At 42.5% G+C, this 27,991-nt stretch overlaps 1 protein-coding gene across 1 annotated transcript; it reads left to right on the top strand.

Annotated features, from left to right (window-relative positions):
- notch3 (notch receptor 3) lies at positions 1 to 27,515 on the top strand. Its single transcript, XM_042004953.1, has 33 exons — positions 1 to 270; positions 1,093 to 1,165; positions 11,502 to 11,644; positions 11,730 to 12,065; positions 12,722 to 12,844; positions 12,932 to 13,165; positions 13,254 to 13,409; positions 13,505 to 13,690; positions 14,786 to 14,899; positions 15,905 to 16,018; positions 17,001 to 17,234; positions 17,409 to 17,519; positions 17,618 to 17,810; positions 17,965 to 18,110; positions 18,336 to 18,569; positions 18,661 to 18,813; positions 18,913 to 19,141; positions 19,258 to 19,459; positions 19,548 to 19,704; positions 19,802 to 19,986; positions 20,117 to 20,249; positions 20,363 to 20,620; positions 20,715 to 20,827; positions 20,910 to 21,436; positions 21,527 to 21,853; positions 21,944 to 22,092; positions 22,178 to 22,406; positions 22,490 to 22,580; positions 22,687 to 22,855; positions 22,958 to 23,262; positions 23,355 to 23,502; positions 23,614 to 23,711; positions 23,835 to 27,515. Exons 1-33 carry the CDS (start codon positions 210 to 212, stop codon positions 25,314 to 25,316), a joined length of 7,413 nt encoding a protein of 2,470 aa, XP_041860887.1. The 5' UTR covers positions 1 to 209; the 3' UTR covers positions 25,317 to 27,515.
- The last annotated feature ends 476 nt before the right edge of the window (positions 27,516 to 27,991 follow it).

Here is a 27,991-nt window from a genome sequence, read left to right as displayed (position 1 = left end):
AGGAGAATCACAGCAGCCGTGGCCGTGCTGCGGAGGATATTAAGGGACTGGGACTAAACGCTACGCTTTCCGGCTGACTTTATAAAAGAAAAAAAAAGAAAGAAAAAAATAATAAATCGATTTTGGAGCCTTAATTTTTTTGTGAACTTAACAAAGGATGTATTTCTTCTAAAAGCCTTGTTTGAAACGCTGGAAACTTTTCCACAGAAATGGAAGGGAATTTTCCATGGATTATTTTGTCATTTTTATTCTTTATACATATCAGCGAAGGTGAGTTAAATTGTCAGTTTAACACTTGTAGCATGCAAAGTGTGGTTAAAATCCACAGGTTGACTGGACATGTCCCGCCGCCCGCTCCCCATTTTAGTCTAATTAATGCCTTAATTCAAAATAAGGCTATCAGCATTAAGTTTATTCTGTGCAAAGTGCTCCGTGTAGTTTTCTGTCTTTTATTTCCTTTTGTTTAGTAACCATTATTAGTAATTTGAGTAGTAGACTAGAAATACCCATTTTCACAAAGCCCTTTGTAGTAGCTAAATGGACCGCCTGAGATAAGCTAACAAGATTCACGCATCATGTTGAAATATTTCATTCACAATAATGTTTTCAACAGTAGGGGGGAATGAAGTACATTTTGATCTTCTGTGGAAATCTAAGGTATTTTTGTCCTTGTTCAGCTACTGATACAGCCATACGTGTAAGTGAGGAAGTTTAAAATGACTGTTTAAATAACTTTTAAATGGTTGAGGAATGGTTGTTAGATGTGACGAATGCTTGTCTCTAAGACAGACTCTTGTGTAAGTAAAAGCACTCGTTTAATGTCAGTTTGCCTCCCCATCAAGAAGACAAAAGTTTATCTGCCTACTACAAAGTAAACACTAAACATGCGGGAGTGTCTGCAAAATGCCACAAGTGGTAAACGCCTGCTATCTAGACATCAGTGAGTTAAACAGAGTCTGCAGAGTTGATCAAGATCTGAGCTTCACTGTTTGCTTTATTCTGCAAGTTTAAGTTAGGACTAATAAAAGTTTTTTTTTTAAATAAATTACATCATGTGTGTGGTTCTCTAACATATTTCTTCAACATTCACAGGGTTCCGTTGTATGGATAAAAACAGACCCTGTGAAAATGGAGGAACATGCATAGATTCGCCCTCTCGATGCATGTAAGTGCAACATACAGCCTTTTGTTTGTTGTTTTTGTCTTTATATATATATATATATATATATACATATACATATTTGTCTCCTTTCCCAATACTTTGTGAACTTGGCTTTTGAAAAAGGTTTGAATTAGATGTGTTGACTTTGGGTATGACTCGATTTACACAAACTCCGTTGGTTATAAAATGTTTAGTAATGTGGAATAGTCATAAAAAGCTAACTGAAAAGTCATCTACTTGTTTTACCTGTTTGTTAATTTCTAGCATCCATAAGTTGGCTCAGTGCTGAAAGCTATGACTTATTGATTAAGCCTACATTAATGAGCATCATCAAGCCTCAACATGTTTGGCTGCCTGATTTCATCTCTTGCACCTGTTTTTTTTTTTTTTTTTTTTTTTTTTTTTTTTTCAATCATTAATGCCCAAGCTTTAGTTGTTGTATTCCTTTTTCCCTTGGCTTTTTGGTGTATGAATGAGTTTGTTGTATGATATTATGTGCCACTATGATCGTATTATTATTTATTTTTTCTAATTTTTTGATGAATTGCCTTTGTTTCCTGCTTGTGCCTGCACTGTTGAGCTTTTAGATCTTCTGACAATGATAAGGCTTTTGTTTTTCAAGTTAGGGAGGGGGGATGTGTGAGAGCCTATTACAATAGTTAAGTTAAATAGCCTACAGTGTCTTGCCTGGGGGGGTAATTTTCCCTTTTTAAAAACCCTTTAGTTTAGGAAACACGCTTGAGTGTTTCAGATGAAGGAGATACAATAATAGAACAGGAGACTGTGGTTTCCAGCTGCCACCTTCCAAGACAGTAAATTTATTATTTTATTGGTGAGGGCTTTCAGTTTACCATACTGGGGGGTCAAAGTTGAGCCAAAACCATGAATGCACTTGTCACAGGCAAGTATCTCTGTGTTGATGTGCATTTGCCAAGAGTTCTATGAAGTCCTTATGCTGCCAAGGGTAGCCATTACACACTAGCCAATGTGTAACTTGGCTGCATGTGAAGCAAGTAACCACTACCCACATTTTTTCAATCATTAGCTGTAGCCAAGACGATTGCGGGTCATTTAGTAAATGTATAATTTTATCCACAGATCTTTCTGCACCATATCTAACATCAGATTCAGAAGCATACCCTTTCTTTTCATCATCATAGAGATAAGCCCTCCCCTACAAGTGAAAATTAGCTAAACACTCAGTGTTTAGCCTTGAGTATACAATAATGACCAAAATGTGTGTGTTTTTTTTCCCCCTTTTGTTTATTTTTGTTCTTGTTACCTTTTGTGCTGTGGACATATTTATGTACAAATGTGTGTGTGTGTATGTGTGTGTGTGGGAGGGGCGTGTATGAGGGGTCTGTAATCACTGCTTGTTCTTTGTGGAAAAAAGGGAGAGGAAAAAAAAGTAGTTGGAGTGCAAAAGCACAGCATTTCTAATGGAAAGGGACATCAAATGTCACAATGTAGAAAGAGTCCCATAGCAGTGCAGAGCAGTGGAGCAGAGCTTGGACACATGAGAGTGATCAGACCAGTCCTATGAGTAGTGGAGCCACCCCACCCCTTCCCATGGGAGCCCACAGAAATGGGAGATCCAAAACAGCAGAAAAGATCCTTTCTTCCCCCAGATACCTGGATGTAACCTGGCACCATAGAACAGTGCAGGAAGGAAGAGAAGAAAGGCCACAGCAAAGAGTGGGTAATATGTAGGGGAGAGAAACAGAAAGAAGATACATAAACTTTGTTTCATATTGAAGGAATTTGGAAAAACTGATAGAAAACAAGCTATGAAAAACAACATCAACTCCAAAGAACTACACACATTGCTTTATGGTGAGAAGGTTTGTCTGTTTCTGAGTGTCATCAAGCTTCTGTTATTAAATTTCTGTTAAAGAAATCAGCTTCTCTAATTACAGAAATACTGTTAGTGTGCCAGGTGCTATTGTTACTGCCCCAAATACCAATGTATCCTGTCTTGTTGATAAAAAAAAAAAAAAACTAGACAACAGCTTGAAGGGGCAATAAATCTTGTCAGTTTCTTTATGTGTCTCTTTTTGATAAAGCTTCCTTCTCAGGTAACCTCTTCTTTTCCTGTTTGGTTTTAAAGGGGATTTAACATAATGCATGATGAGTGTTTGCATTTCTCTCTCCTAAAGAGATTAGAAAAATAAAGATTCCACATGTTCCAACTTGAAACCAGTTCACAAACACTGCAGTGACCACTTAGCAAAATGTGCCCATTGATCACTGCCAAGTGACTTTAAGTGGTGACATAAATGCAGTTGCATTTGTAAACCAATTTTTTTCTTTTCTTTTTTTTGTTAAAGTCAACAGCTTGTTAAAGTTCCTACTACAAATTTGATTATTATGCTGGGTGTTGGTCTAGTCCTACAGCTAATAAATGCCATTCAAAGTTAAACTACAAAACTTTTTACTTTTGTGCTTCAAAGCTCATTTTGCACGGAAACACCAGCTTTACAAACCGTGTTTTCTGTTATTCCTGAGATCATCGACATTCAACAAGTTCTGATAAGCAGTGACATAGCATGATCTAGACTCCCAAATTCTTATCTAGCTACTAGCTTTCTCCTCATCCACAGTAAAATTCTTATAAGTATTCCTCTTTTTTGATCTGGGAATGGCTTGGAGTTTTGAACTTGACTGTGAATGGCTGTTAATGCCACAGACAGTGCAGCTTCTAGGTGAGCAGTCAGGAAGTCCAGTTGAAGAGCCTTGGCCCTCAGCTCCACCCTGAGAGCAAAATGTGCTTCATGGAGAGGGCTACTGCTGCATAGCTGGAGGAGAGATAATTAGGCAGATTGAGAGGGTGTCATTTAGAGAAGATCCAGCTGGAGGGATTGGACTGGGGGTTGGGAATGGGTAAAGAGAGGCTGGGTAAGGGAGGGGGTAGGGGAGAGTGGGCGGGGGGATGCGTATAGGACAGCTGGTGGATGTTGTGATGGTAATCCAGTGAAGTCAGATCTTGACAAAGGGAAAGCATAGGGCCAGGTGCTGCCATTGAGCAGTCAGTCTCCCCCATACTGTGAGAGACAAGCTTGTGGAGGAATGAAGCCGGTAGCCCCTCTAGCACATGTTGCATCTCTCACAGTGCAGCAGCAGCAGAGTCGCTTATTCTCTCACTGCATGCTGTCCTACCTCTTCCGACTCATCCGCTGTCTTTCAGCGCAGCGGCACATCGCAGATTACAACCAGCTCTTTCCTCTCAGATCCTCTTAACTGAGTGGAAATGTATGTAGGCCCTCTCTATGCCATGGATGGGATACAGTGGCCCACTTTATGTTATAAATGCTTTGCCCTTGGCCTCAGTAGCAGTGACAGTATATAAATTGTGGGTGTTTTGTCATGACCTTGAAGCAACTCCCAGTCTCTTAAAACATGATGAAAGAGGACATTTTTGACTTTGATAAGGAGCAGGCTGCCCAGACAGTGTAGAGTTCTGTTCTGTAGTTAAAAAGACTACAACAGCTTACCTTGTTTAACTTTTGGAAAATACCAAGTAATATACAAGTGCACATACTTTTAAAGAAAGCTCAAGATTTTTTTTTTTTTTTTTTTTTTTCATTACAGGATATTTTAATTTCTCAGGCTAGGACACAAGTTCTTCAAATGGAAAATGAAAACTATTTATAAATTTGCTCTTCTGTTACATAAAGGTTAGAAAAATATATTTCCCTAATAAGTAGAAATATACATACAAGCCAAGGCACATATTTACTGACAGACCATTGCAAAGAGACAGATTATATTGTTAGTTTAGTTCACTGCACCTCAGAGCTGGTGTTTTCTTTGGCATCTTTATGGTGTAGAAAGGAATGCTTAGTGAGGAAGATTCCTCCTCTCCCTCTGGTGCTTTCAGGTTATTGTCTCTACCTCCCATCCATTCACTCTGTTTGCCCCTTCAAGAATGCCTTGAACAATACCGTTAGCCTAGTCACATTGAAAATTTGACTTTTGGAAAGACTTGTTTGATTAGCAATTAGTTACTCTGCAGTTTTGGGAGTTAACATATAGACCCCATCACTCATTCTGCCCTGTCAGGCAGATGGAGCCATTGTCATGTCATTGCCTAAAAAAGTGTGATACACTGCAGACCGACTAGATTCAAATGGCAGTGGTCATATCCGTCAGGCGATGAGTACTATCTGACAAAGTGGTTAAAGATTTAGGTTTGCTGTCCTTGCTTGTCTCTGGGTCATGTTTGGAGACTGGGAGCTGTGGTTCCCAGGCCCTGTCGAAGGAAGCGGTGCCTTCTGACCTCTATGCTACGCACATCCTGTCTTATCTTAGAAGCCTAAGCAACATACTGAGTGTACTGAGGCCTTTTTTTTTATTTTGTTTTACCCTTTCATTTCATCATGTGGTTAGATTGTGCAAAAATAATTCTCCCTTCATTAGCGTTAGTGCAGATCTAAAAATGTGGTGATGTAGTATGTTTATTCCTTCACATATGACATGTTTAGAAAAATGTCTGTTTTTTCCCCCATTTTTGTGAGTTGGCAGTGGAACATCCTGTTGAAATCAGTGTATTATTCTTTTTGGGGTCTATGTATGTCTGAACCACATGCTTATGTAGGGATAAGCCTGCTTTTGAAGTTTCATCCCCTGGATGTTTGTTCTTATCCAAGAGAAATGATTTCTGAAAACATTCAGGCAGGTCTGATTGGAATAACTGAGGTTTACCAGCAAAATTTCCCCATTCTCTCCCTCTCTTTAGGGATGGGCCTATCATTAAATGATTCAGGAAAAAGCATTTGCTTTTCCACTGAGCAGACATTCCACAAACAACTCAAATCTCAACTAGGAAGCATTTTGCTAATGTTTACCCTTTACTGATTTGAGCTTTTTCTGTTTTTCAGAGGTTTTGGAGTCTGAATGTTCGCATTAATAAAACTTTGAAACATTATTGTAAATTGCTTTAGTTTTATATACCGTTTCATGTGTCTGACTGTCGCACACCCTTCTTTAACATCTTCTTTGGGTGACAGCACTTGAGATAATAAACATTCTCTGGCTGTTTTCCGTAGCTTATCACAAAGAACCTTTGCCAGTGCCCCATAAACAAATCCCATTCTTCAGGACTATAAGAATGTGAGAGTCTGTGCTGGTCTCAGTCAATCTGTGTGACAGTTTCTGTCAACAGTTGTAAGTGTGAAGCATAGTTTATCAGATGTTGGTGCAGTTTTTTTTTTCTCCTTTTTCATGGTGGGGGAAGGGTAATCAAAATTAACAGTAAAAAAAATCTTTCATGTTAGTTTGGGGATGGGGTGTCTTCAGTTTCTAAGTTCAAAGTTTTACAAAAATCTGGTTCAGTTTAGGTGGTTGGGTGGGGTTTTGCGGTACAGTTCAGTTGAGAATGCCTTTAAAGACCTCAACTCTTGGATTCATGCAATGTGGTTACGGGCAAATGCACTGCTATTTGAAAAATGTTGGGGGTGTATTCTTCCAGATTGACATTGGATTAAAATTTGTTGAAGATTGTGTGTGAACTACAAGTAAAGTAATAAAATTGCAAGCATGTGTCTGGTCCTTTTCACAACAGTATCACTAAATACATTTTTGTTCTATTGGCAAATCGATCTGTATAGTCCAAGAAAATGTCTGGCATCTGCCTACACTTCTTATTTGATTTTATACATGTAGGTCTAAATTTCGAGAACCTAATTAAAGTGTGAAAGATTATCATCAGTCCTTACCTTTTTTTTTTTTTTTTACTTAAATGTCTTTATAGTAACATCTCTAATATTCATGTTCTGAAGGTGAATAAGGAGATTCCCTTATTGTTTACTAAAAACAACTGTGGAAAAAATATTGACCTTTATACTGTAAATAACACAAATACACATACTTTTGGAGCAGATTGTACTAGATTATCAGACTAAAGTGGTTCAGCGGCAGCTCTCGGAACTACGTGCATATAGTGGGGGACCAGTCCTCAAATGTGCACCAACTGTCCTTATGAAACCCTGCCTCTCATCACCCCCTTTTTCTCACTCCGGCTCTGTCTCACCATGGGTTACTGTTGCCAGGCTACGGCCCAGGCCTTGAAAGACTAGCTGTTTGGGTCACTGCTCCCCCTCCCAACCACCGCCCTCCAACACTTTTATACAAAAGAGTTCTGACTACTTTAGCTCTTTTATTTGGGGCACAAAACATTCCCCAACCCCCAATCTGGCTCTTTGCTGGAGAAGGGAGAGCCAAGCTGAGAAGACCTGAGCAGAAGAGACTCCTGGAGGGTGGGGAGGGGGGAGTGTGAGGGATGGGCTCCTGTTTGCAGTGTGGGGTCAGAATAGACTCTCATAAGGAGAGTCATTGGTTCCTGCTTGCTTGGGGAAATAAATTTTACGATAGATACTTTTGTCTGGAAAGACCAAGTACAAGACAAATTTTACTAAACTTTTGTAAGATGCTCTCATGCAATAAAAACCTTGAAATATTGTCCCAAGTCAAAACACAACAGTTATGCTAGTGCTCTTCCTCCTCATTTGACTTTGGAACTACTTCTGTTTTAGGATAGCGGCTCTATACTTGTGCTTTGTAGGGCATGACTGTGTGTATGAACCGTGTCAGAGATTACAGCCTCTTTGTTCACAGGTGAACCACCTTCTGACCTCTGGCAGAGTAGCTGCCATTGTGTAGAAGAGGATGAGCTCGGGTTTCTCTGCTGAAGTGAACCAAAAAGCAGGAAAATTAGCATTGTATTACACAAGTATAGGTGGCAGAACTCTCTCACATAAATCAAAGGGTTTCAGTCGAAGGATACTTGATACAGAACAACTGAGAAGTCACTAAACACAGAATGTCATATTTCAAATAACAAAAACTTGTTATAATGACTATTTGCAATTTCTTCATCTTCCTCTTCTTTTTCTTCTTCATTTGCTCCTGTAACTTCGTCAGTGGATCTTTTATGCATTCATGGATTTACTATTCCTCAGAAGCTGAGATGGTTGTAAGTTTCTCTTCTTTTGTGTTTGGGTGTGTGGTAATTGTTGCATGTGTTTGTTTTCTTGCAGTGGTGCCTTTGTGTAACAGTTGTAAAAATGTGTGTCAAGACCAAGGAACTGCTAATGCATGTGTTTGTGAAGGATGACCACATCTTTTGAGCAATGTGAAATAGCTCATGTGTGAGTATGTGTATTGGTTAATGGGCTGGTCCCATGGGCAAAACAGCACAGTTGTTTTGGCTTAAAGTCTGGCAGGAGAGGTTAATGCCAGACACCCAGAGGTGCTTTGACAGATGTGGACAGATGGCAGGATTGCAGCTGGCGAAAACTCTCATATGTGTTGACACAGAGAGATTACCCACTCTGATCATCTCTATACTGCACTCAGAGACCTCATCATCATCTGCTGTACTCTCTTCCTCAAAGGCCATATGTCGGCAGTCACAAAGTATGACTCAGGGGCCCATTGCACAACAGTAGCCTGCACCTGCCGTTCACATCCGGCACAAACATAGCAGGACCCAGGCAAAAACTTCCCTGCTATTCCCATAGGCAGTGGAATCCACAAGGTTGAAGAGAATCCGATAAGCAAACTTTTCATGGTCTGCTTTCATACTTTTCATGGCTGTATAAAAAGTAAACTAGGACAAAGTTGTATGCCTCTCACATAGTGCGCACTTTTTGTGTGTTATCGGAGTTGGCAGCTAGTCAGGTCTAGACAAACGAATGTGTGTTTTGGCTATTTTGTAAGGGAGGACAAATTATTTATCAGGCTTTACTACAATCTTCATTTTTACACACCCACCCACACACACTTGTGTAAACTAATGTAGACACAAATAAAAATCAGGGCACTTAATTCTCCTGTCAGAATACACCTTTATTCCAAACACCCAACATTTTAGATTCTTTATCATGCATTGTTTTTCAGAGTACTTACTAGTGTGAATTGTTGATTTATTTTCTGTCCACAGAAAGGCATGATAGTCTTTTGAGAACTGCTTGTTAAAATTCTAACAGTTTGATATTCATCAGCATTCAAGTGCCGACAATACTAACAGCTTCTGGAGAATCTGGCAGTTTGTGATGTTTTTTTTTATGTTGTTGTTGTTCTTTAAGCAATTTTATACATTGATGTTTTCAAAGACTTCTTTGTGCCGCATTTGTGTTTTATTTTTGGTGACACCCTAGATTCCAGACATAGTTAATTTGCCTCTAAATAAACCCAGCCAAGCCATGACAAATAGCCATGGGGACCAAGGCTGGGGGAGGAGGGTGATTGGTTGGGTTGTCAGGCTTGCTTGTTCGTCTGTGAGGTTGCTAAGGCAACAGGAATTGTGCACCAGGAGTGAACGCTGTGTTTTCAGTGCAAGGGACCAGGGATTACAGGAAATATGACATGACATTCCTGCTGAACTAGACCACTCTCTTCTCCTTTTAGTCTTCCTCACCACCAGTTGTACCTTCTAAAAGACATTTTCCCCTGCAGTGCAGCACCACCTCACACTCTGCAGTATGAGTGACATTATCATCACAATCAGACAGGGGACCTCTGACATTTGACCTTGCAGCGCGCGAGAGGAGGGAGTTGTTTGGGGGAAGGCAAAGCTGGCCTTCAGGGGATTTTGGAGATGGAAGAGAGGCTGTAGTAACTGTGCAGACTCTTTCACAGCAGAGGTACTTGAGTGCAGCATCACTTTAACTTCATAACGACATCTATAAGCCTTGCAGATGATCACATGCAGCTTGCACTAAAAAAAAATCTTCATTCCCTGACATTTACAGGTCTTGCACAATAGATTTCAATATACTAGCAAACAATTTATTAGGAAGCGTTCACTGCTTTTTCTGTGTAAATGCACGTTCTTGTGGATGTTCTCGCAAAGATTCATGCTTATCTTTGTTTCACTAGTGAGAAACCAGTTTTACTCAGCCATAAACAGAAATAACATTTTTCAATGAAAATCCTATTTTGGATGAGCTCATCCAAGAAATGCATGTCTCATAGCGAGAGGCAAGACTGTTTGAGTATTTGTTTTTTATTTTATATTCTTCACTAGGGAAGTACAATTTACAAAGTAAATGATGAACAAACACCAGTGTTTTGACAATGCTCATGTAAGTGAGAAGAGACGAAAACCCATTGTTGATCCTCCCGAGGGGTTCCTCTCCAATGAAAGAAAAGATAGAGCCCAAGGAGGGGCCACAACCCAGCTGTCACTGCTCTGCCACCAGCATCAAACAGTGTTTGAAGAGAGAGTTTTTTTCCCCAGCCAAAGGCTCCACTGTGGGTGTAGAGTTACCAGCTCCACAAACTTTCTCTGAACTCCCCTAACAGCTCTGTACAGACCTATAGGAAACCACATTACAATGTTTATCCCAATTTCTTAATGCAGTGTGTGTTATGTCAGATTTACATACAGTTACCATGTCAAAAGTAGCATAGCAGAAGAACAGGAGCAGTTTCTGACCTCTGCCTGTATGTCCATACGATGTCTTTTGGAATCAGTCAGTCAGTGCATTGTGTAATTGCTTGTGTAAAACAAAGCAAAAAGTGTAGTCCAAAAGCATAAAAATATACTTTTGGAATAATTAAATGTACAAACATCCTGCTACACAAACTAATTAGACAACCATGTTGATAAAATATATATATATATGCTCAGTTAGACCCACACATGAAATGCAATTGGAAAAAAAAAGCCTGACTCACCTTGTGTATAGATACGCTGTTTAATAAAACACACACACACACTGTTAAATCAACCCACACTCTCTTAGAGGAGGTTGTGTTTTACTTAATATCAGCTGCTTCTCTAGTTCCATTCATGGGTGCTGTGTAGTCTGTCTTTTCTCATGTCAGGATTTGTTGGCAGTTGTTAAGTTTCCAGACTGCTGGGTTTGGGTGTATTCTTTTTCATTTATGGGAACAGAAACAAGGACTGAAAATCGTAATGGTGAAAGAATGTTAGCTTACATGGAAAAAAGTGAGGTTTTCTATCTGGAAGTAAAAAACATGGGATTGCTGAAGCCAATAAGACACAACTCACTCCATCTTTATATGTTTGATGTCTTTTTATGGGTGTGGGCAGTCATTCCCTGTCATAATGTCCTGCATGAAATGTATTAGGTAAATTCTGTTAATACGGTTTCATTACAGGGCCCAAGGGTATTGCTGAAAGTATGAGCCAGGCATCAGGCCTTGCCTATGTTTCACAGGGACCTAATTGCAAAACCCACAGAATGATGGAAATTGGGCTACAATTTCCAATCATTTATTAAACCTGTTCTAAATGCCTTAGCTTGTCATCTTTTTACTTGTTTCTGACCTGTGGGCCACATCCTAACATGTGCAAGTGAATTTGCTTGTACAGATGTCGTCCCGGATTCATTGGTCCTCTCTGTAAACATCTGGATCCTTGTCATCGGTCGCCATGTCTGAATGGGGCAGCTTGCAAGAGCCAGGTGGTCAATGATATTCCACAGTACACATGTGTGTGCCAGAGAGGGTTCAGAGGTAAGTGTTTTTATTATAGAGCTCAGGTCTGAGAAGATAAATTGGATATTTGTTTTGTAACTAAATGCATTCATTTAAACTCCAGGCCAAGACTGCTCCCTCATAGATGCCTGTGCTACAAGTCCCTGTGCCAATGGGGCCCGCTGTGTCAATTGGAATAACCATTACAACTGCTCCTGCCCACCTGGCTTCCAGGGAAAGAACTGTCGCAATGACATTGATGAGTGTCGCAAGCCGGGCGTGTGCCTCAATGGTGGCCTCTGCATAAACACCCATGGGTCATTCCGCTGTCAGTGCCACCCAGGACACAGTGGGCGTACATGTGAAGTGTCCACCCAACCCTGTGCCCCATCTCAGTGCGTTAATGGTGGCACCTGTCGACAGACCAGCGACCATTCCTATGAGTGTGCTTGCCTACCAGGTAGAACAGCACATACACACATTGACACATTCAGAGGCAGCAGGCATGCCTCACTGTTTTCCCAGGCCCCTTAGCAGGGTGCTGCAGCCAAAGAGATTTTCCCAGTGTGATGACGTAGCTTGTAGTGTGGTTGTTGGGATTTTTGTCCTGTGTCTCAGGTCAGCTTCCTGTCTGCTATTAATAGCTTCTGATGGGAGATGGGATGGTGGGAGAGTTGAAGGGGAACCCGCCTGCACTCTTCTCCACTCAGCTCTATTCTCAACAGAAGGAATTTACTTTATGAGCCTTCTGGTTTCCCACTGGGGAGCTGACAGGAAATGTCTCCTGCCAGAGAGGAAGTCATTGAAACTGTGAGAGATTATAAAACAAGCAAACACTGAGAGGGGTGCAGACCTCTGAAGCAGGCAGGAATCACGACTGTTGCTGGCATCGTGTGGGAAAAGTCAGATGAAGATGTAAACAGTCAAGACACTTTCTGAACTTTTTTACTACCCATGTTGCCCCACACGTTCTCTAGTGTGGGAATATGACTTGGTGTTAAGAGTAGCAATGTTTAGTGTCAGGAGCAAGGGCCACAGAATGTTTAATAAACTCCTGGTTGGTGTTTGTTGTTTTGTCTTAGTATCCTAAATTTTATCTCTCTGAATTTGTCGCAGGGTTTGAGGGACACAACTGTGAGAATAATGTGGATGACTGTCCAGGCCACAAGTGCATGAACGGAGGAATATGTGTGGATGGAGTCAATACCTACAACTGCCAGTGTCCACCCGAGTGGACAGGTACAACTCTTGAATTTTTTTTTATTTAATGGATGTATGTGTCATGGTGTATGATGTTTGAACCAGTATGTCACCTAACCACTTTAGGACAATACTGTGCCGAGGATGTCAATGAGTGTCTCATGCAACCCAACGCCTGCCATAATGGGGGTACTTGCTTCAACACCATTGGTGGTCATACCTGTGTCTGTGTTAATGGTTGGACTGGAGACGACTGCAGTGAGAACATTGATGACTGTGCAATAGCAGTTTGCTTTAACGGTGCCACCTGCCATGACCGTGTAGCATCTTTCTTCTGCGAGTGTCCAGTTGGAAAGACAGGTGTGTGAGTTTGTCAGACGTCTTCTGTATCCCTTTTTATAATGGCAACTGAATTAATGTCATATATGCTTGTGTAATTTTTGAACAGGCTTGCTGTGCCACCTTGATGATGCATGTGTGAGCAATCCCTGTAACGAGGGTGCTGTGTGTGATACTAATCCCCTTAATGGTCGCGCCATTTGTACCTGCCCTGCTGGTTTTGTGGGAGGTGCCTGCAACCAGGACATGGATGAATGTTCAATTGGTAAGTGCTATTGTTTTTAAACATTTATGGTTGCTGAAATCATATATTTTTCCCTTATCTTTATTTTGAGTCTGTCCTCTGTCTTCTGCCATTAGGTGCGAACCCATGTGAGCATTTTGGGAAATGTGTGAATACAGAGGGCTCCTTCCAGTGTCAGTGTGGTCGGGGATATGCTGGACCACGTTGTGAAATTGATATCAATGAATGCCTTTCCATGCCCTGCCAGAACGATGCCACCTGCTTGGACCGCATTGGAGAGTTCACGTGCATCTGCATGCCAGGTATTCACACTTGTTAAAAAGCTTTTCATTAAGAAAAAAAGTCTAAAGAAAATACATCTGCCACTTTAATTTGACTATTGCCAGTAAATAAATACTAAAGACTCAAGACTTTATGTCAGCCTCATGTCATTCCAGTGGGTCACCCTAAAGTCAATAAAGTGGAACGGATGATCTTTTAAACTTGGCCTCCTAAAGAAACATAATTTACATCTTCCCACAATGACTCCAAGTGTGAACTGTTATGTAACATATTCCCATTGACATCAGGGGTACAGAGGCACATCTCTGCACTTTGCGCTGCACTGTACAGCTGATGGGATATTAGTTTGGACTGAGCACTCAGTGACAAAAACACAGAAACTCTCACGCACAACCCTACATGCATCCTGGGGTTTTGGGAGCTATACAAATTAGAGTTGGGAGTTGGGTCTATAGGACTGGACCTGAGAGAGGGCGAGCAGTTAGGGGGAGGAGTGTGCTGTGAATACTAATGAGGGGTAGAGTGGTGGGAATGGAGCAGAACAATAGGGCCCCTCTGTGCTCCACTTTGCACCCCTCATAGACACAGAGAGGGAAAGAGGCTTTTTCCCAGAGCCCCTCCTCTTCATTTCCAGAGACAGGACCTTCCTCATCTCCCTCCTCATCCTCAGTCAGCCTGGCAAAGCTCATGTGGAGCTGCTGATTATTTTTGATTCCACGCTAGCCTCTCCCCAGGGGAAACACTCTCATTCACATTCTGTTTCACCTCAATGAAGGAGCCCTCCATAGTGTGCTAACACAGAATGTATAACATGTATCTTGTGAATGGGACACTGACCGAAGGAGGGGCAATGCGCCATGGACAGTATGGTGTGGTGATTCCAGGTCAGTGGAGTGAGAACACTGGGGATGCTCGAGAGATCTTTTATTCCATCTTATGGCTCAGCGGAGACCTGTGTCAAAAATTCACACGAGTGAAAAGTTTCTCACGGATTCCCTTCCCAGCATGCCCTGTCTGCTAGCTTGAGCTGACATACCAATACATAATGTGACCATAGTGAATCAGCAACAACTGCAAAAATGTGTGTGATTCCATTTTGAACTTCTGTCTTCCAGGCTACATGGGGACTTACTGTGAGATTGACGTAGATGACTGTGAGAGCAACCCCTGTGTGAACGATGGCATCTGTCGGGACATGGTCAATGGCTTCTCATGCACCTGCCAGCCAGGTAAGCTTCACTGAATTAGCCTCACTTCAGTTCCCTGTGCCTATATTGATGTTTGCTGTTTAGAGCTGCAGTTCAATAAAGGCTGCAGCAAAACAGAAAGCCAAAGTTTAAATGTCCCCAGAACCAGAGGAGGGAGGCTTAACCTCCCTACTTCTGTCTGCTGGAGTGTAGAGCCACCACTTGAAAAAAGAGGCAGGCCCAAAAGGCTGCCTATCCTCCTGCTTGAACAAAGGCAGTATTGTGACCCCCGCTTCCCTCCTCTGTGGAATGTGGAAGGGACAGCAGTCTCCCTCATCCTGCCGTGGTTGTGCTGATGATGGGGGGGGGGGGGGGGGGGGGGGGGGGGGGGGGGGGGGGGTTGTCCTAATGAGATTCTTTTCCAGGTCCGCAATTTACATCTGGGACAGACATCACCCCCCCCCCCCCCCCCCCCCCAACACACACACACACACCCCTATCTAGCTATTGAGCCGGTGGAGCTGATACAGGCAGTAGAAGAGGAGGAGTGGGGTCCTCAAAAGAAAAAAACAATCCCATAGTCTCCTCTCAACCCCCCCACTTCAGCAGCCCAAGTCCCAACACACACAGACCATCCTGACACTGTTAATCAACTGAGCAGTGTTCTACCGATGCACCAGTTCACCTCTTCCTGGGCACTCTGCCCAGCTCTTCCAAGCCAACTCAGATTCTGTGATGAACTATTATTATTATTATTATTATTCCACCAGAAAGCAATATTTATTATCTAATTTCAGATATGCATTTGTGACAAGACCCTCTTATAACATTTTCACTGCTTTGTAGTAGTCAGCACAGCACTGTCTGCACAGATGACATGTCCTTAACCAGTCAAAACGTTTCTAAACCATACCTTAGCCAGACATCACTAACCTAAGCAAAGGCCTCTGCCCTTCTAAGTAGAGCAGAACTGCCCTCTGACCTTGGTGTGGACCCTTTCACTGGACCGTCTGTCTGACCCTTAACCTCTATGTTTGTATGTCCCAGGGTTTACTGGCACCATGTGTCAAATCGACATAGATGAGTGCGCTAGCACGCCCTGCCAGAATGGAGCAAAATGCTACGACCGACCCAACGGGTTTGAGTGCCGTTGTGCTGAAGGTAAGGGCTTTTATACCTAATAGTAAGATGTCAAAGGATAGCTGTTAGACATTACACAACTTGAGATGTCTCCCCAAATAGAGGAGCAGATGACGCTTAACCACTTGATGGTCTTTGCTAATCATTCAGTGTTTTGGGGGGGGGGATCTATTTCTTTGGATGTCGGCTGGCCAAGCAGACCGACTTGAGGCCCCTAATCCCCCTCTTTCCCTCATTGCGTCTCGGGATCATGGGGTCACTGAGGAACAGCAGTTGCTAAGAAAGGAGACTTGGTCATCACCCCGACATCTGTTTATCTGTTGAACCCCCATACAACACCTTATGCTGCATCTTAACTTTCATTCCTTCACATTCAGTCAGGTCCTTGTTTGAAAACACAGCCAGATACATAGACATAGATAGTTTATCACAAAGGCAGTGTGTAAAAGTTGTCTGCCTGTATACACTGATATTTAACATGTGTGTTTGCACCTACGCCTACAGAGGAGCGGGCTGCATTGTTTCAGTGGCCAGCTGCTTGGTTTTCCCTGTGTTAGTGGGCCCCTTCTGTTGAGTGAAGTGGGCCTGTTTGACGTGGTGCTGCCTTTTGTTCCCTCCACCACTGAGAACAAAAGCAAGACTGGGAGGCCTGTGTAGAGACCTTCTTTACTGCTTTGCCCAACTCAGCCTTGCACTACACACATACCACACAAACCAACAGTTACTTGCCCTATACACAGACATCATAGATATGGAAACCCCAGTAGTCAGAGCCCTAAATGAGGAAGACAAGTGTAAAACAGAATGATGCAGTTCAGCGTAATAACAGATAAATCAGGGGTAAAGAGGTCAATGGGAAATTCAAGGAAAAATTAATAAATAAGGTCTAGAATAAAAACAGTGAAAATTGTTTCATAATGATAGGATGAAAGAAAAGGAACTGGCTAGTAGATACTAAAAGTGTCTAATCATATGTCCGAATGTATGTATTTGTCCTCCATAGGTTATGAAGGGACACTCTGCGAGAGCAACATCAACAACTGTCAGCCAGACCCATGCCATCATGGTACCTGCATAGATGGCATTGCTAGCTACACATGTAATTGTGATCCTGGATACACAGGCTATCGCTGTGAGAATCAGCTCAATGAGTGCCACAGCAACCCTTGTCAGAATGGGGGCAAGTGTGTGGACCTGGTCAATAAATATATCTGCCAGTGTCAACATGGAACCTCAGGTAAGAGAAAAATTTCCACACACAACACACATAAAAAATCAAAATGAGGGATTTAATATTAGAAAATACTGTTGCTCTTTAGGATAATGTCCTGTAATATACTGAAACATATATCCATTTTTTAAATGTTGAGTAGTTTCACAAACTTATCTTAAAATCTCTTTGTCATCTTAGGTACAAACTGTGAGATAAACTTTGATGACTGTGCCAGTAATCCATGTGATTATGGCATCTGCAAAGATGGCATCAACCGCTATGACTGTGTTTGCAAACCTGGCTTTACTGGTAAGGCCCTCTCAAATTAAAAGAACAGATTTTAGATGGAAAATCCGAAACCTTGTAAATGCTGAAAAAGACATAATGTCTAACATCTCTCCTGCCAGGTCCCAAATGTAATGTGGAAATAGATGAATGTGCATCTAGCCCCTGTAGAAATGGAGGAACATGTGTTGATGAAGAGAATGGATTTCGCTGCCAGTGTCCTGAGGGCTTTAAGCCTCCTTACTGTTACTCCCAAGTGGATGAGTGTGGCAGCAGCCCATGTGTCCATGGCTCATGCAGGGATGACATCAGTGGGTATGAACATTTTCAACTTTAGTCACCATTTAAAAAAGAAATCTGGTGTGACAAGGGTGAAAGTATTTTGTGGATCTTGCATGTTTCAATTTATAAATCAGGTCAGAATATGCTCACTTTTACATGCAAGCATATTTTTGTTTCATTGATCCAGTTACCGCTGTGACTGTGAGCCTGGATGGGTTGGGAAGAACTGTGACTTGGACAGGAATGACTGTTTGCCAAGCCCTTGCCAAAATGCTGGCACATGCATAGATCAGCTCAACGGTTTCTCCTGCAAGTGCCGTCAAGGCTTCAGAGGTGGGAGGCTGATATGGCAGCAAAATATAATAATAATAATGCACTTCAAAGAGCACAATACAATCGCTCTAAGGAAATCTGAACAAGCCACCTGAGGTCTTCTATCATTTTGCCCCTGAATGACAATACTTTGCCTCCTCCTTGTGGTGGTTTTAAAAATATGCAGATACATTTGCTAGTTTGACTCGTTAAATTGTGCTCTAAGTGTGACCTTTTTCATTTCAGGGAACCTCTGCCAAGTGAATATCAATGAATGTGCATCCAGCCCCTGTCTGAACAAGGGTACATGTGTAGATGGCGTAGCAAGTTTCACCTGTCTGTGTGAGCTTCCGTACAGTGGACCCACTTGTGCTGAGGTTCTCACCCCGTGCTCCCCTAATCCCTGTGCCAATCATGCAGTTTGCACCCATACACCAGACTATCTGGGCTATCAGTGTAACTGTCAGCCAGGGTGGCAAGGTAAGGAAAACATGCACTTATCTTATTGTGAGATTATCCGCTTAGAAGTGCACAAATTATATCTCAGTCTACCTATTTTTGCCATGTTCAGGTCAGTTGTGTAACATAGATGTGAATGAATGCAACTCAAACCCCTGCAAAAACCGTGGGACCTGCACCAACACGCTTGGAGGCTTCGTGTGTTCTTGCAGAGCAGGATATACTGGGGTGACCTGTGAAACAGATATCAATGACTGTGTGCCAAGTGAGTGCCAAATTATTATATCTCTCTATGACTGTCAATCACAATACCATTACATTTGCAGCATTTGACCCAAGTAATTTTCTCCATATTTGCTATTAGATCCCTGCTTAAGTGGAGGTTCATGCACAGACGGCGCGAACTCCTACCACTGTAGCTGCCTGCCAGGCTTCACAGGACCCCAGTGTGCTCTAGAGATCAACGAATGCCAGAGTTCTCCCTGTAAAAATGGAGGCACCTGCACAGACTATGTTAACTCCTACACTTGTACGTGTCGGCCTGGTTTTACTGGCATCCACTGTGAAACCAACATTCCGGATTGCACTGAAAGGTGGGTGACTTTGAGTTGTGTTCTTTAAAAACCTGTCTACGTACTTCTGCATAGAACTACTGAAAATGTTGATTGAACATGAAAGTTTAATTCCTTATTTTCCCTCATGTCCACAGCTCCTGCTTCAATGGAGGGACATGCACAGATAAAATCAATGGCTATTCCTGTACCTGCCGGTCAGGCTTCACTGGCTCTCACTGCCAATACGAAGTTAATGAGTGTGACTCCCAGCCCTGTCTCAATGGAGGTATCTGCCAAGATGCACTGGAGTCCTTCCGCTGCTCTTGCCCAAGAGGTTATATGGGCAACCGCTGCCAGGTACAAACAATCTAAGATAGTTTTGAAATATCATACTTGGAGTATGAGTTCTAAAACATTAATGTTTTTTTGCCTCTTGCCTTCCCAGACACCAGTCGATTGGTGCAGACGCTCGTCACCATGCCAACATGGAGGACGCTGTCGCCTAAAGGATGCTTCTTTTGTCTGTGATTGTACTAATGGTTGGTCTGGACGTTACTGTGACATTCCCAGAGTGTCTTGTGAGACAGCTGCTCGTCAGCGAGGTAATTATAATTTCCTGCACATCATATGTCACTGTTTCAGTTTGCGTTGTAAATCTGTGACTGAGGTCAAACTTTCTTTCATATTTTTTCTATTTAGGGATCCAAACAGATGAACTATGCCACCATGGTGGTCACTGTGTCAATACAGGGATTGCCCACTATTGTAAATGTCCTGCTGACTACACTGGAAGCTACTGTGAAAGCCAAGTGGACCACTGTGAAGACAACCCTTGTCGCAATGGCGCCACCTGCAGGGGATATGTTGGTGGATACCAGTGTGATGTGAGTCCAATCCTTTGTGTTGCTGTGTTTTAATAGGATTTAGTATGATGATTTCAACAAAGTAACAACTCACTTTGTACTTTTTTGCATTTGTGTAAATTATGTGCATGTCATGTTTATGTCTTTACAGTGTATGCCCGGCTATACTGGACAAAACTGTGAGATAGAAATCAACGAATGCCAGTCCCATCCATGCCAAAATGGAGGCACGTGCATTGATCTAGTGGGACATTATATCTGCTCCTGTCCCCCTGGCACACTGGGTATGCAAGCACAAACACAACAAAAAACTAATGCTTTTTCCAAAGAGATTATACCAGGTTTGACTTCAGATGATTCATATGTAGTAGTTTCTGATAATCCTCTCCTTTTAAAGGTGTTCTGTGTGAAATCAATGAGGATGATTGCGCTCCACCTCTGAGGTTGCGCAGTGCTCCTCCAAAGTGCCTTAACAATGGCACCTGTGTGGATAGAGTTGGTGGTTATCGCTGCAACTGCCCCCCTGGTTTCACAGGAGAAAGATGTGAGGGTGACATAAACGAGTGTCTTTCGAACCCTTGCAGTCTCTCCAACAGCCTTGACTGCATCCAATTGCCTAACGATTACCTGTGTGTCTGCAAGCCTGGCTTCACAGGTTAGACATTTCTCCTTATCCTTTTATGCCTCTTGTTTTGCATCCTGTTTGTGTAGAGTTATAAAAAGATTTATCATCAATGTGTTGATCTTAGGTCGGAGGTGCCAGAACAGGTTCAGCGTCTGTGAGTCTCAACCTTGTCAGAATGGAGGAGCCTGTTCTGTAACTAGCAGCTCTTCCTTGGGATACACCTGCACATGTCAGCTTGTAAGTTTGCATTCATTTTAATATTTAATATTTAGTATTTTTTGTTTGTAATCATAAAGAGTAAATCATTGTTTATCTTTAGGGTTATACTGGCCCAAGCTGTGAGAGGAGTATGTCTTGTCGGGAGCTGTCCTGCTACAATGGAGGGAACTGTGCACTTACCACAAGGGGAGCGCGATGCACCTGCCTTCCAGGTTTTGGCGGACCCCAGTGTCAGCATCGCAGTAATGAAGGATGTTCCTCCAAACCATGCAGGAATGGAGGGTTGTGCACTGAAGAGACCACCTTTCCATTCTTCCACTGCCAGTGTCCCAGCGGCTGGTCAGGAAAACGATGTGAGCAGAACAGCAGAGCTGAGCTCCCTGTGCCCTCATGTCCACTGGCAGAATGTCATAGCAAAGCCAATGACAGTATTTGTGACAAGGAATGTAATACATACCTTTGTCGCTGGGATGGTGGTGACTGCTCCTTAGCAATGAACCCCTGGGCTCGTTGTGCAGACCCTTTCTGCTTGCGTGCCTTTAACAATAGCCAATGTGATGAGTCCTGTAACAATGCTGAATGTCTGTATGACAACTTTGACTGCAGAACCAAGGAGAAAGTTTGCAAGTGAGTTTAATTTTACTGATAAAAGGATTCCTTTCGTTTAAATTGGCATGAGAATATATTAATTAATCCTTCTCTTTGTGTTGTCTCCAGTCCAATATATGAGGCCTATTGCATTGACCACTATGCTGATGGACAGTGTGACCAGGGATGCAACTCAGAAGAATGTGGCTGGGATGGCTTGGACTGTGCACCGAAGGTTCCAGAAGACCTTGCTGATGGTGTCTTGGTTTTGGTAGTTCTTCTGCCACCAGAGGAGCTTGTCCGTACTGGCACAGCGTTTTTGCAGAAATTAAGTGCTATACTGCACACTTCAGTGCGCTTTAGGCTGGACCCTAATGGAGAAGCAATGATCCGTCCCTACACCCGCAAAGAGGCACGCCTTAAGCGAGAATTAGAGCCTCAACAGGAGGTCATCGGGTTAGTGAGCCATACAGTAAACACGAAAGTTGACAACCTTTTGGCAGAGTACACATTTCACTAAACACCAAATTTTCTTTTTTCTTGTAGGTCCATAGTCTATGTTGAGATAGACAACCGTTTGTGCTCTCAGGGTTCTGATAACTGTTTCCAGACAGCTGACGATGCTGCAGAGTATCTTGGAGCTCTGTCTGCAGTAGAAATGCTCCACTTCCCTTATCCCCTCAAACAAGTCCGTGGTAAGTGGGAATACAAAGTAAACATGATGACTAGTTACACTAATCTGTAAATAGTGTGTAATTATTATTTTTCTTTTCGTCACAGGTGAAAAAATCCCCTCTGATATTGATTCCATACCGCTTTGGGGCAAACTGATGCTGGCAGGGATAGTTTCTCTTTTCATCATGATCATCCTTGTGATAGGCATGTTGATTACTCGTAGAAAGCGGGAGCACAGCACCCTCTGGTTCCCTGAAGGCTTCTTCCTCAAGAAGGAACCAAGCAGCAACAAGAACCGCAGAGAACCCGTGGGTCAGGATGCTCTAGGAATGAAGTAAGTTGCTTGGGAATCTGAATCTCGTATGGTTTGAAACTGTGCTTTGACTTACCTTGTTAATGCATTTCAATTTTAAACAGACACATGCCAAAAACTGTGGAGGAGTCTCTTCTTGGAGATCATAGTGACCAGTGGATGGACTCAGACTGCCCAGAACCAAAAAGGCTCAAGGTTAGTTAATTGTCGTCTTTATCAGTAATTGTTGACTTGATTACAACAAACTTGACATTCACACAATCAAAAAAGTTACTATGAGTGCATCTTTCTGTAAATTCAGGTTGAAGAGCCGAGTATGCTGTCGGACAGTGAAGATGCAGTTGACTGCCGACAGTGGACACAGCATCACCTTGCGGCTGCTGACATTCGCGTACCACCCACCATGGCCCTGACACCACCTCAAGGAGAATTTGAAAGTGACTGCATGGATGTTAATGTCCGAGGCCCAGGTTTGTAGTGAAGTTTCTATGTGTAAAGATCCAAGCAGTGTTTTGAACACAAACGTTATACTTTAACTTCAGTGTTCACTAATGCTTGTTTTCATCTTCCAGATGGTTTTACACCTCTGATGCTGGCATCATTTTGTGGAGGCGGGTTAGAGCCTGAGGTTGCAGAGGAGGAAGAGAATGAGGAGTGTTCTGCCAACATCATCTCTGACTTAATCTACCAGGGTGCGTCCCTCGCTGCTCAGACAGACCGGACTGGCGAGACAGCTCTCCATCTGGCTGCTCGCTACGCCCGTGCTGATGCTGCTAAGAGGCTGCTGGATGCTGGGGCAGATGCAAATGCTCAAGACAACACAGGACGCACCCCACTACATGCTGCAGTAGCTGCAGATGCACAGGGTGTCTTCCAGGTAACCCTAAATGAATGCATTCTGTTTATTGTAAAATCAGTTGTAGAAATGTATGGTAGATGTATAAATCATGATCTTTTCTGCCCATCTAGATTCTGATACGAAACCGTGCCACAGATCTTGACTCCCGTATGTATGATGGCTCCACTGCACTGATTCTGGCTGCACGGCTGGCAGTAGAGGGCATGGTTGAGGAACTCATCACTTGTCATGCTGATGTCAATGCAGTTGATGAACTGGGTAAATCTAACTTTTTATCTGAGACGCTGTCTCAGATGTCTTGATGAAGAGCTTTTCTCATAGATTTATGTAAACCCTGATGTGCATACTTACACTTGTTGTCTCTTTCAGGTAAATCTGCCTTGCACTGGGCTGCTGCAGTCAACAATGTAGATGCCACTGTTGCCCTGCTAAAGAACGGCGCAAACAAAGATATGCAAGATCTCAAGGTATGTTATTTATTCATACTTTTTGTATCCAGGTGGAATTAATATATTTGCAAATTATTGTATCTAACACAACTTATTCATTTTGTCACACCTTTGTTTTGTTTTTTTGTTTTGTTTTTTCAGGAAGAGACCCCTCTCTTCCTTGCAGCTCGTGAGGGCAGCTGTGAGGCTGTGAAAGTCCTACTTGCTCACTTTGCAAACAGAGAAATCACAGACCACATGGACAGGTTGCCAAGAGACATTGCTCAGGAGCGAATGCACCATGACATTGTACAGCTTCTTGATGAATACAACACAGTAAGGAGTCCCCAGGGCCATGGAGGGGCTGGACACCACCTCACTGGGGGGCACACTCTGTCCCCACTGATGTGTCCACCCAGTGCCTTCCTTCCTAGTCTGAAGAACACCCCACAGGGGAAGAAGAACCGTCGGCCTGGGGCCAAGGGTTCTAGCCTGGGAGCCCAGCATGCTACCAGTCTGAAGGAGTCAGTAAAGGCACGCAACAAAAAGCTGACTCTGGACATGCAGAGTGCCTTACTGGATAGCTCAGTGACTCTGTCCCCAGTTGACTCACTGGACTCCCCCCACGGGGGAGCTAGCAATGCTGGTTATATCACTAACCCCACTTCTCCTGTGGCCATGCAGTCACCGGGGCTTTTTCATTCATCCCTGTCAGTGCCTAACACCCCAATGGTACATAGTAGCATGTTGGAAGGAGGGGGCCCCTTTGCTGTGTCTCTTGCCCAAATCAGTGAATTAGGAGCTGGAGGGATGCCCTTGCAGGGTCGTGTCTCTATGGCTTCAGATGTCAACCATGGCTATGTGCTGAGTTCAGGCCAGATGGGGCTCAGCATGGGTATGGTCAGTCCTGTCAGTGTGCCCTTTGACTGGCACAACCGCATGCCCCCTTCCTCCCAGTGTGGTCAGCAGGTTGTTAATATTGTGCAGAATAGCCAAGCAGGCATGCACCCCCAGAGCCCAGCCATGCAGCAGCAAAACATGCTGATGCACCAACAGCAGCTCTACCGTAGCCCCATGCTGCAGCCCACGCCTGTTACCTCCACACCTACTATCAGCCCAGTAAAGTTGCCTTCCATTGCCGAGCAACAGCAGCAGCAGCTCATGAATCACAGCATCACCAACCAGCAAAGCATTGCCCGCATGGGAACCTCCACTCCACCGACACCCCAGACCTCACAGCCAGCACCATCCTTCTTCCAGCAGCAGCAGCTGTCTCAGCAACCCTCTCAGCAGCAGCCTCCTGCTCAACCCACCCAAGGAGCTACACCAGCAGCCCAGCCCACTCAAGCTCTTCCCTCCCAGCCAAGTGGCAGCACTGCAGGGAAGGAGGATTATCCAACCCCTCCCTCCCAGCACAGCTACTCATCCGCACTAGATGCCACACCCAAGCATTACCACAATTTGCCCAGTGAGCACCCCTATCTGACCCCATCTCCAGAGTCTCCTGAGCACTGGTCCAGTCCTTCTCCTCACTGTGTCTCTGATTGGTCAGATTCAACACCCAGCCCAGCAGTTGCTGTACCCAACCAGACCCAAATTACTCAAATTCCAGAGGCCAATGGCAAGATGCAGGTGTTTGCCTGAAGATCGTATTGCCTCGGCTTAAAAAGGGACGTGGTGTAAAAAAATCTGTGGACTGGCTCTTGGGCTTGTCTGTGCTTTTATGTGTCAGCCTGTTTCCAAGATTTTCATTGGATTTGGATTGACAGTGTCTATCAAGAGGACCATCTGCTAGTGATTTTTGCAGAGAAAAAAAAGTAAAGGGAAATGTGTGCTGTCTGAAAAACAGCAAACATTTTAATGAAGTAATTCTGTCACAGATGGACATGTTTTTTATTATTAAAAAAAGTATATGAAGAAAACCAAGTCTTTCATTTCAAAGACTTTGGGGACACGCTCCTAAAAACTAACAAACATTTTAAAAAGTAGATAAAGAGAAAAAGAGAAATGTTGAAGGGAATTCATTTATTTTTATTTATTGTTTTTATCTATCTGAACTGCTTTTTAGTTTTCTGTCCTAGCAAATACATTTCAAGAGTTGCTCGGCAGTAGTAATGCTTGATTGAGCTGTGCTAAATAATTACTTTCTATATGAGTGTTATGATCAAGAATGTAGATGAGTGTCTCTGAAGCACTTCAAGTGACCAGCCTCATGGGGCAAGTCTAGGTCAAATACAACATTTGACTACAATGGATATTTATAATATATGGGGGGCATTTAATCCATGTTAATTTTCCTTGTGACCTTAAAGAAAAGAGAATTAAGCAGAAAAAATGTTATAGGTGTGATGCTTCCATTTTATAGTTTCTCATTGACCTTAAGGGGCTTTCACTGCCAGGATATACTGCCAACTTTGATAACTTTCTGCTTTTAAGCATTATCCACTCTATTTATGCTTCATACGTTTTTTTTTAATTTGTAAAAAATCAGCCTTTCACTGCCCTCATTTTTTATTTTTGGTATTGTTTTATATGCTGTTTGTGGAAAACCATAAATAACTGTTTTTTTTTTTTCTTTTTGTTTCAAACATCACTTGAGATGTATTAAGCTATGCTTATAACGGCTGCTGTTTTGTATCACTTTTCTCTGCAAACATTCCTCCAATGTTTCTGTCATATTGAGTTTGGATTCTGTGCCTAAGTTACATCCAACACAGACCTAAATTAAACAACAGTGTTTTTTTGTTTTTTTTGAGCTCATATCCTGTCCTTGAACGGACTCGATGGACTGTCTGTAGCAGTTGGAATCTCTGTGGTACTCTCACCTTGTCTCTGCAAGCGTCTATGGTGGAGTATTGGTTGATGTGAGGGTGTGGCTGATGGGCTGTGACTGCTTATGCCCTGTCACTCCTCAGGGAGGTGTTTTATGGCATGCAGAGGGACAGTTCCCTGCATCTACAGTAGCTTCCAGTCCAGGGAAGAAGATAGAGATGCATCTTAAGAAGATTGTTAAAAGAGACTGAGGAAGAAAACACTACTATGTAGTGCTGTATTTCTTTAACTTTTTGCAAAATTCTGGGATGACACTTCTTGTCATTAAGCTAACACCTTGTATAATCTCTGACCAACTCTTTATTTCCATGTGACCTAAGCATGTAGGAGAGATTACCCTCTCTTTAACATTATGTGCACATTTCAACAAAGTCTTTTGATCATTGTAGAGTTTTGAGAAAGCAACCTCTCATCATGAGCAGAGATGAGCAGGCCACCACCCCTAGCTACTTTGGTGGTGTCTTAAACACTGCCCTTAGTTGTATCATAGACCAAGTTTATCCTTAATTCATTGTTTTATGTTCATTATAGTTACTGTTCTGTCAGATGTGGCGAGCATGATGTTCTTGGTTCAGTTCCTGTTGTACTTACAAGTAAAACAGTTATTTTCTTTGTTTGCTTGATTTAATTTTATATATAACTGGTCTTACTATTCCCCTGCCAGGTCGCACTAAGTGTTTTGTACATTCAACCTCTCAGTTTCTGTTTGTAAATATGTTTGTTCTGAGTAGATTGTTGCTTAAGAAGTCTTATGTTTCTAAAATAATTATGTACTAAAAACGACAAAAATAAACTGTACTTCATTTAGCATTATTTGAAGCCAAGGTTATGACTGATATTTTATTGGTCCTGGTATTAGAACAGTTATAGATTTTCTATCAATATTCATTTCTATACTTGTTTAAAAGTAGTTAAAAATCATACATAAAATCTCTCTACAGTTTGTCTTTCTACAGTCAAAAGTTGTAAAATAAGTCACTTATAAATAAAAAAAAACTGTAGGGAACTACATATTTGTGTCCTTGTGTTCAGTAAGTGTTCTATTATATATTTTAGACAACAAAGCTTTTAACAAAGAAGGTTAAAATAAGTATTTTCTTGCTCTAGTAGACCATACAAATGTATTTCTGAAAAACGACAAATTGATTTAAATTAATTTGGAAATATGTTTGCTCTCGGTTACCCAAGAGACTAAACTCTTGACTCCATCAATTATGGTACCGAACCATAAAACAGAAACCTTATAAATAAAGATGTGCTACATTAAATGGGAGTTTGGTGCAACTGATCCAAAGTTTCTCTTTGCACCATTTGTGTAACTTGTGGAAAACTTCATCTGGAACAATTTCAGGACAGGATTGGGATAAGAATCTGAAGGATATTGGTTGGGTAAGAACCAAGTTGGGTCTCTAGTGTAATCTAACCATTACTGTGCATTTTTAGCAGAATTATGCATCATTAGGGTGCAGATGAGCATCCACCATCTC

Source organism: Melanotaenia boesemani, chromosome 2, assembly GCF_017639745.1.
Source record: "Melanotaenia boesemani isolate fMelBoe1 chromosome 2, fMelBoe1.pri, whole genome shotgun sequence".
Lineage (NCBI taxonomy): Eukaryota > Metazoa > Chordata > Actinopteri > Atheriniformes > Melanotaeniidae > Melanotaenia > Melanotaenia boesemani.
This window is presented reverse-complemented; position numbering and strand designations above follow the sequence as displayed.

Bases quoted from the DNA above. Each gene is read 5' to 3' on its own strand.
- notch3 (XM_042004953.1), top strand. From the start codon at position 210: ATGGAAGGGAATTTTCCATGGATTATTTTGTCATTTTTATTCTTTATA. The intron at 271-1,092 runs GTGAGTTAAATT...CAACATTCACAG, and splicing joins CTTTATACATATCAGCGAAG to GGTTCCGTTGTATGGATAAA. The intron at 22,856-22,957 runs GTTTGTAGTGAA...TTCATCTTCCAG, and splicing joins TGTTAATGTCCGAGGCCCAG to ATGGTTTTACACCTCTGATG.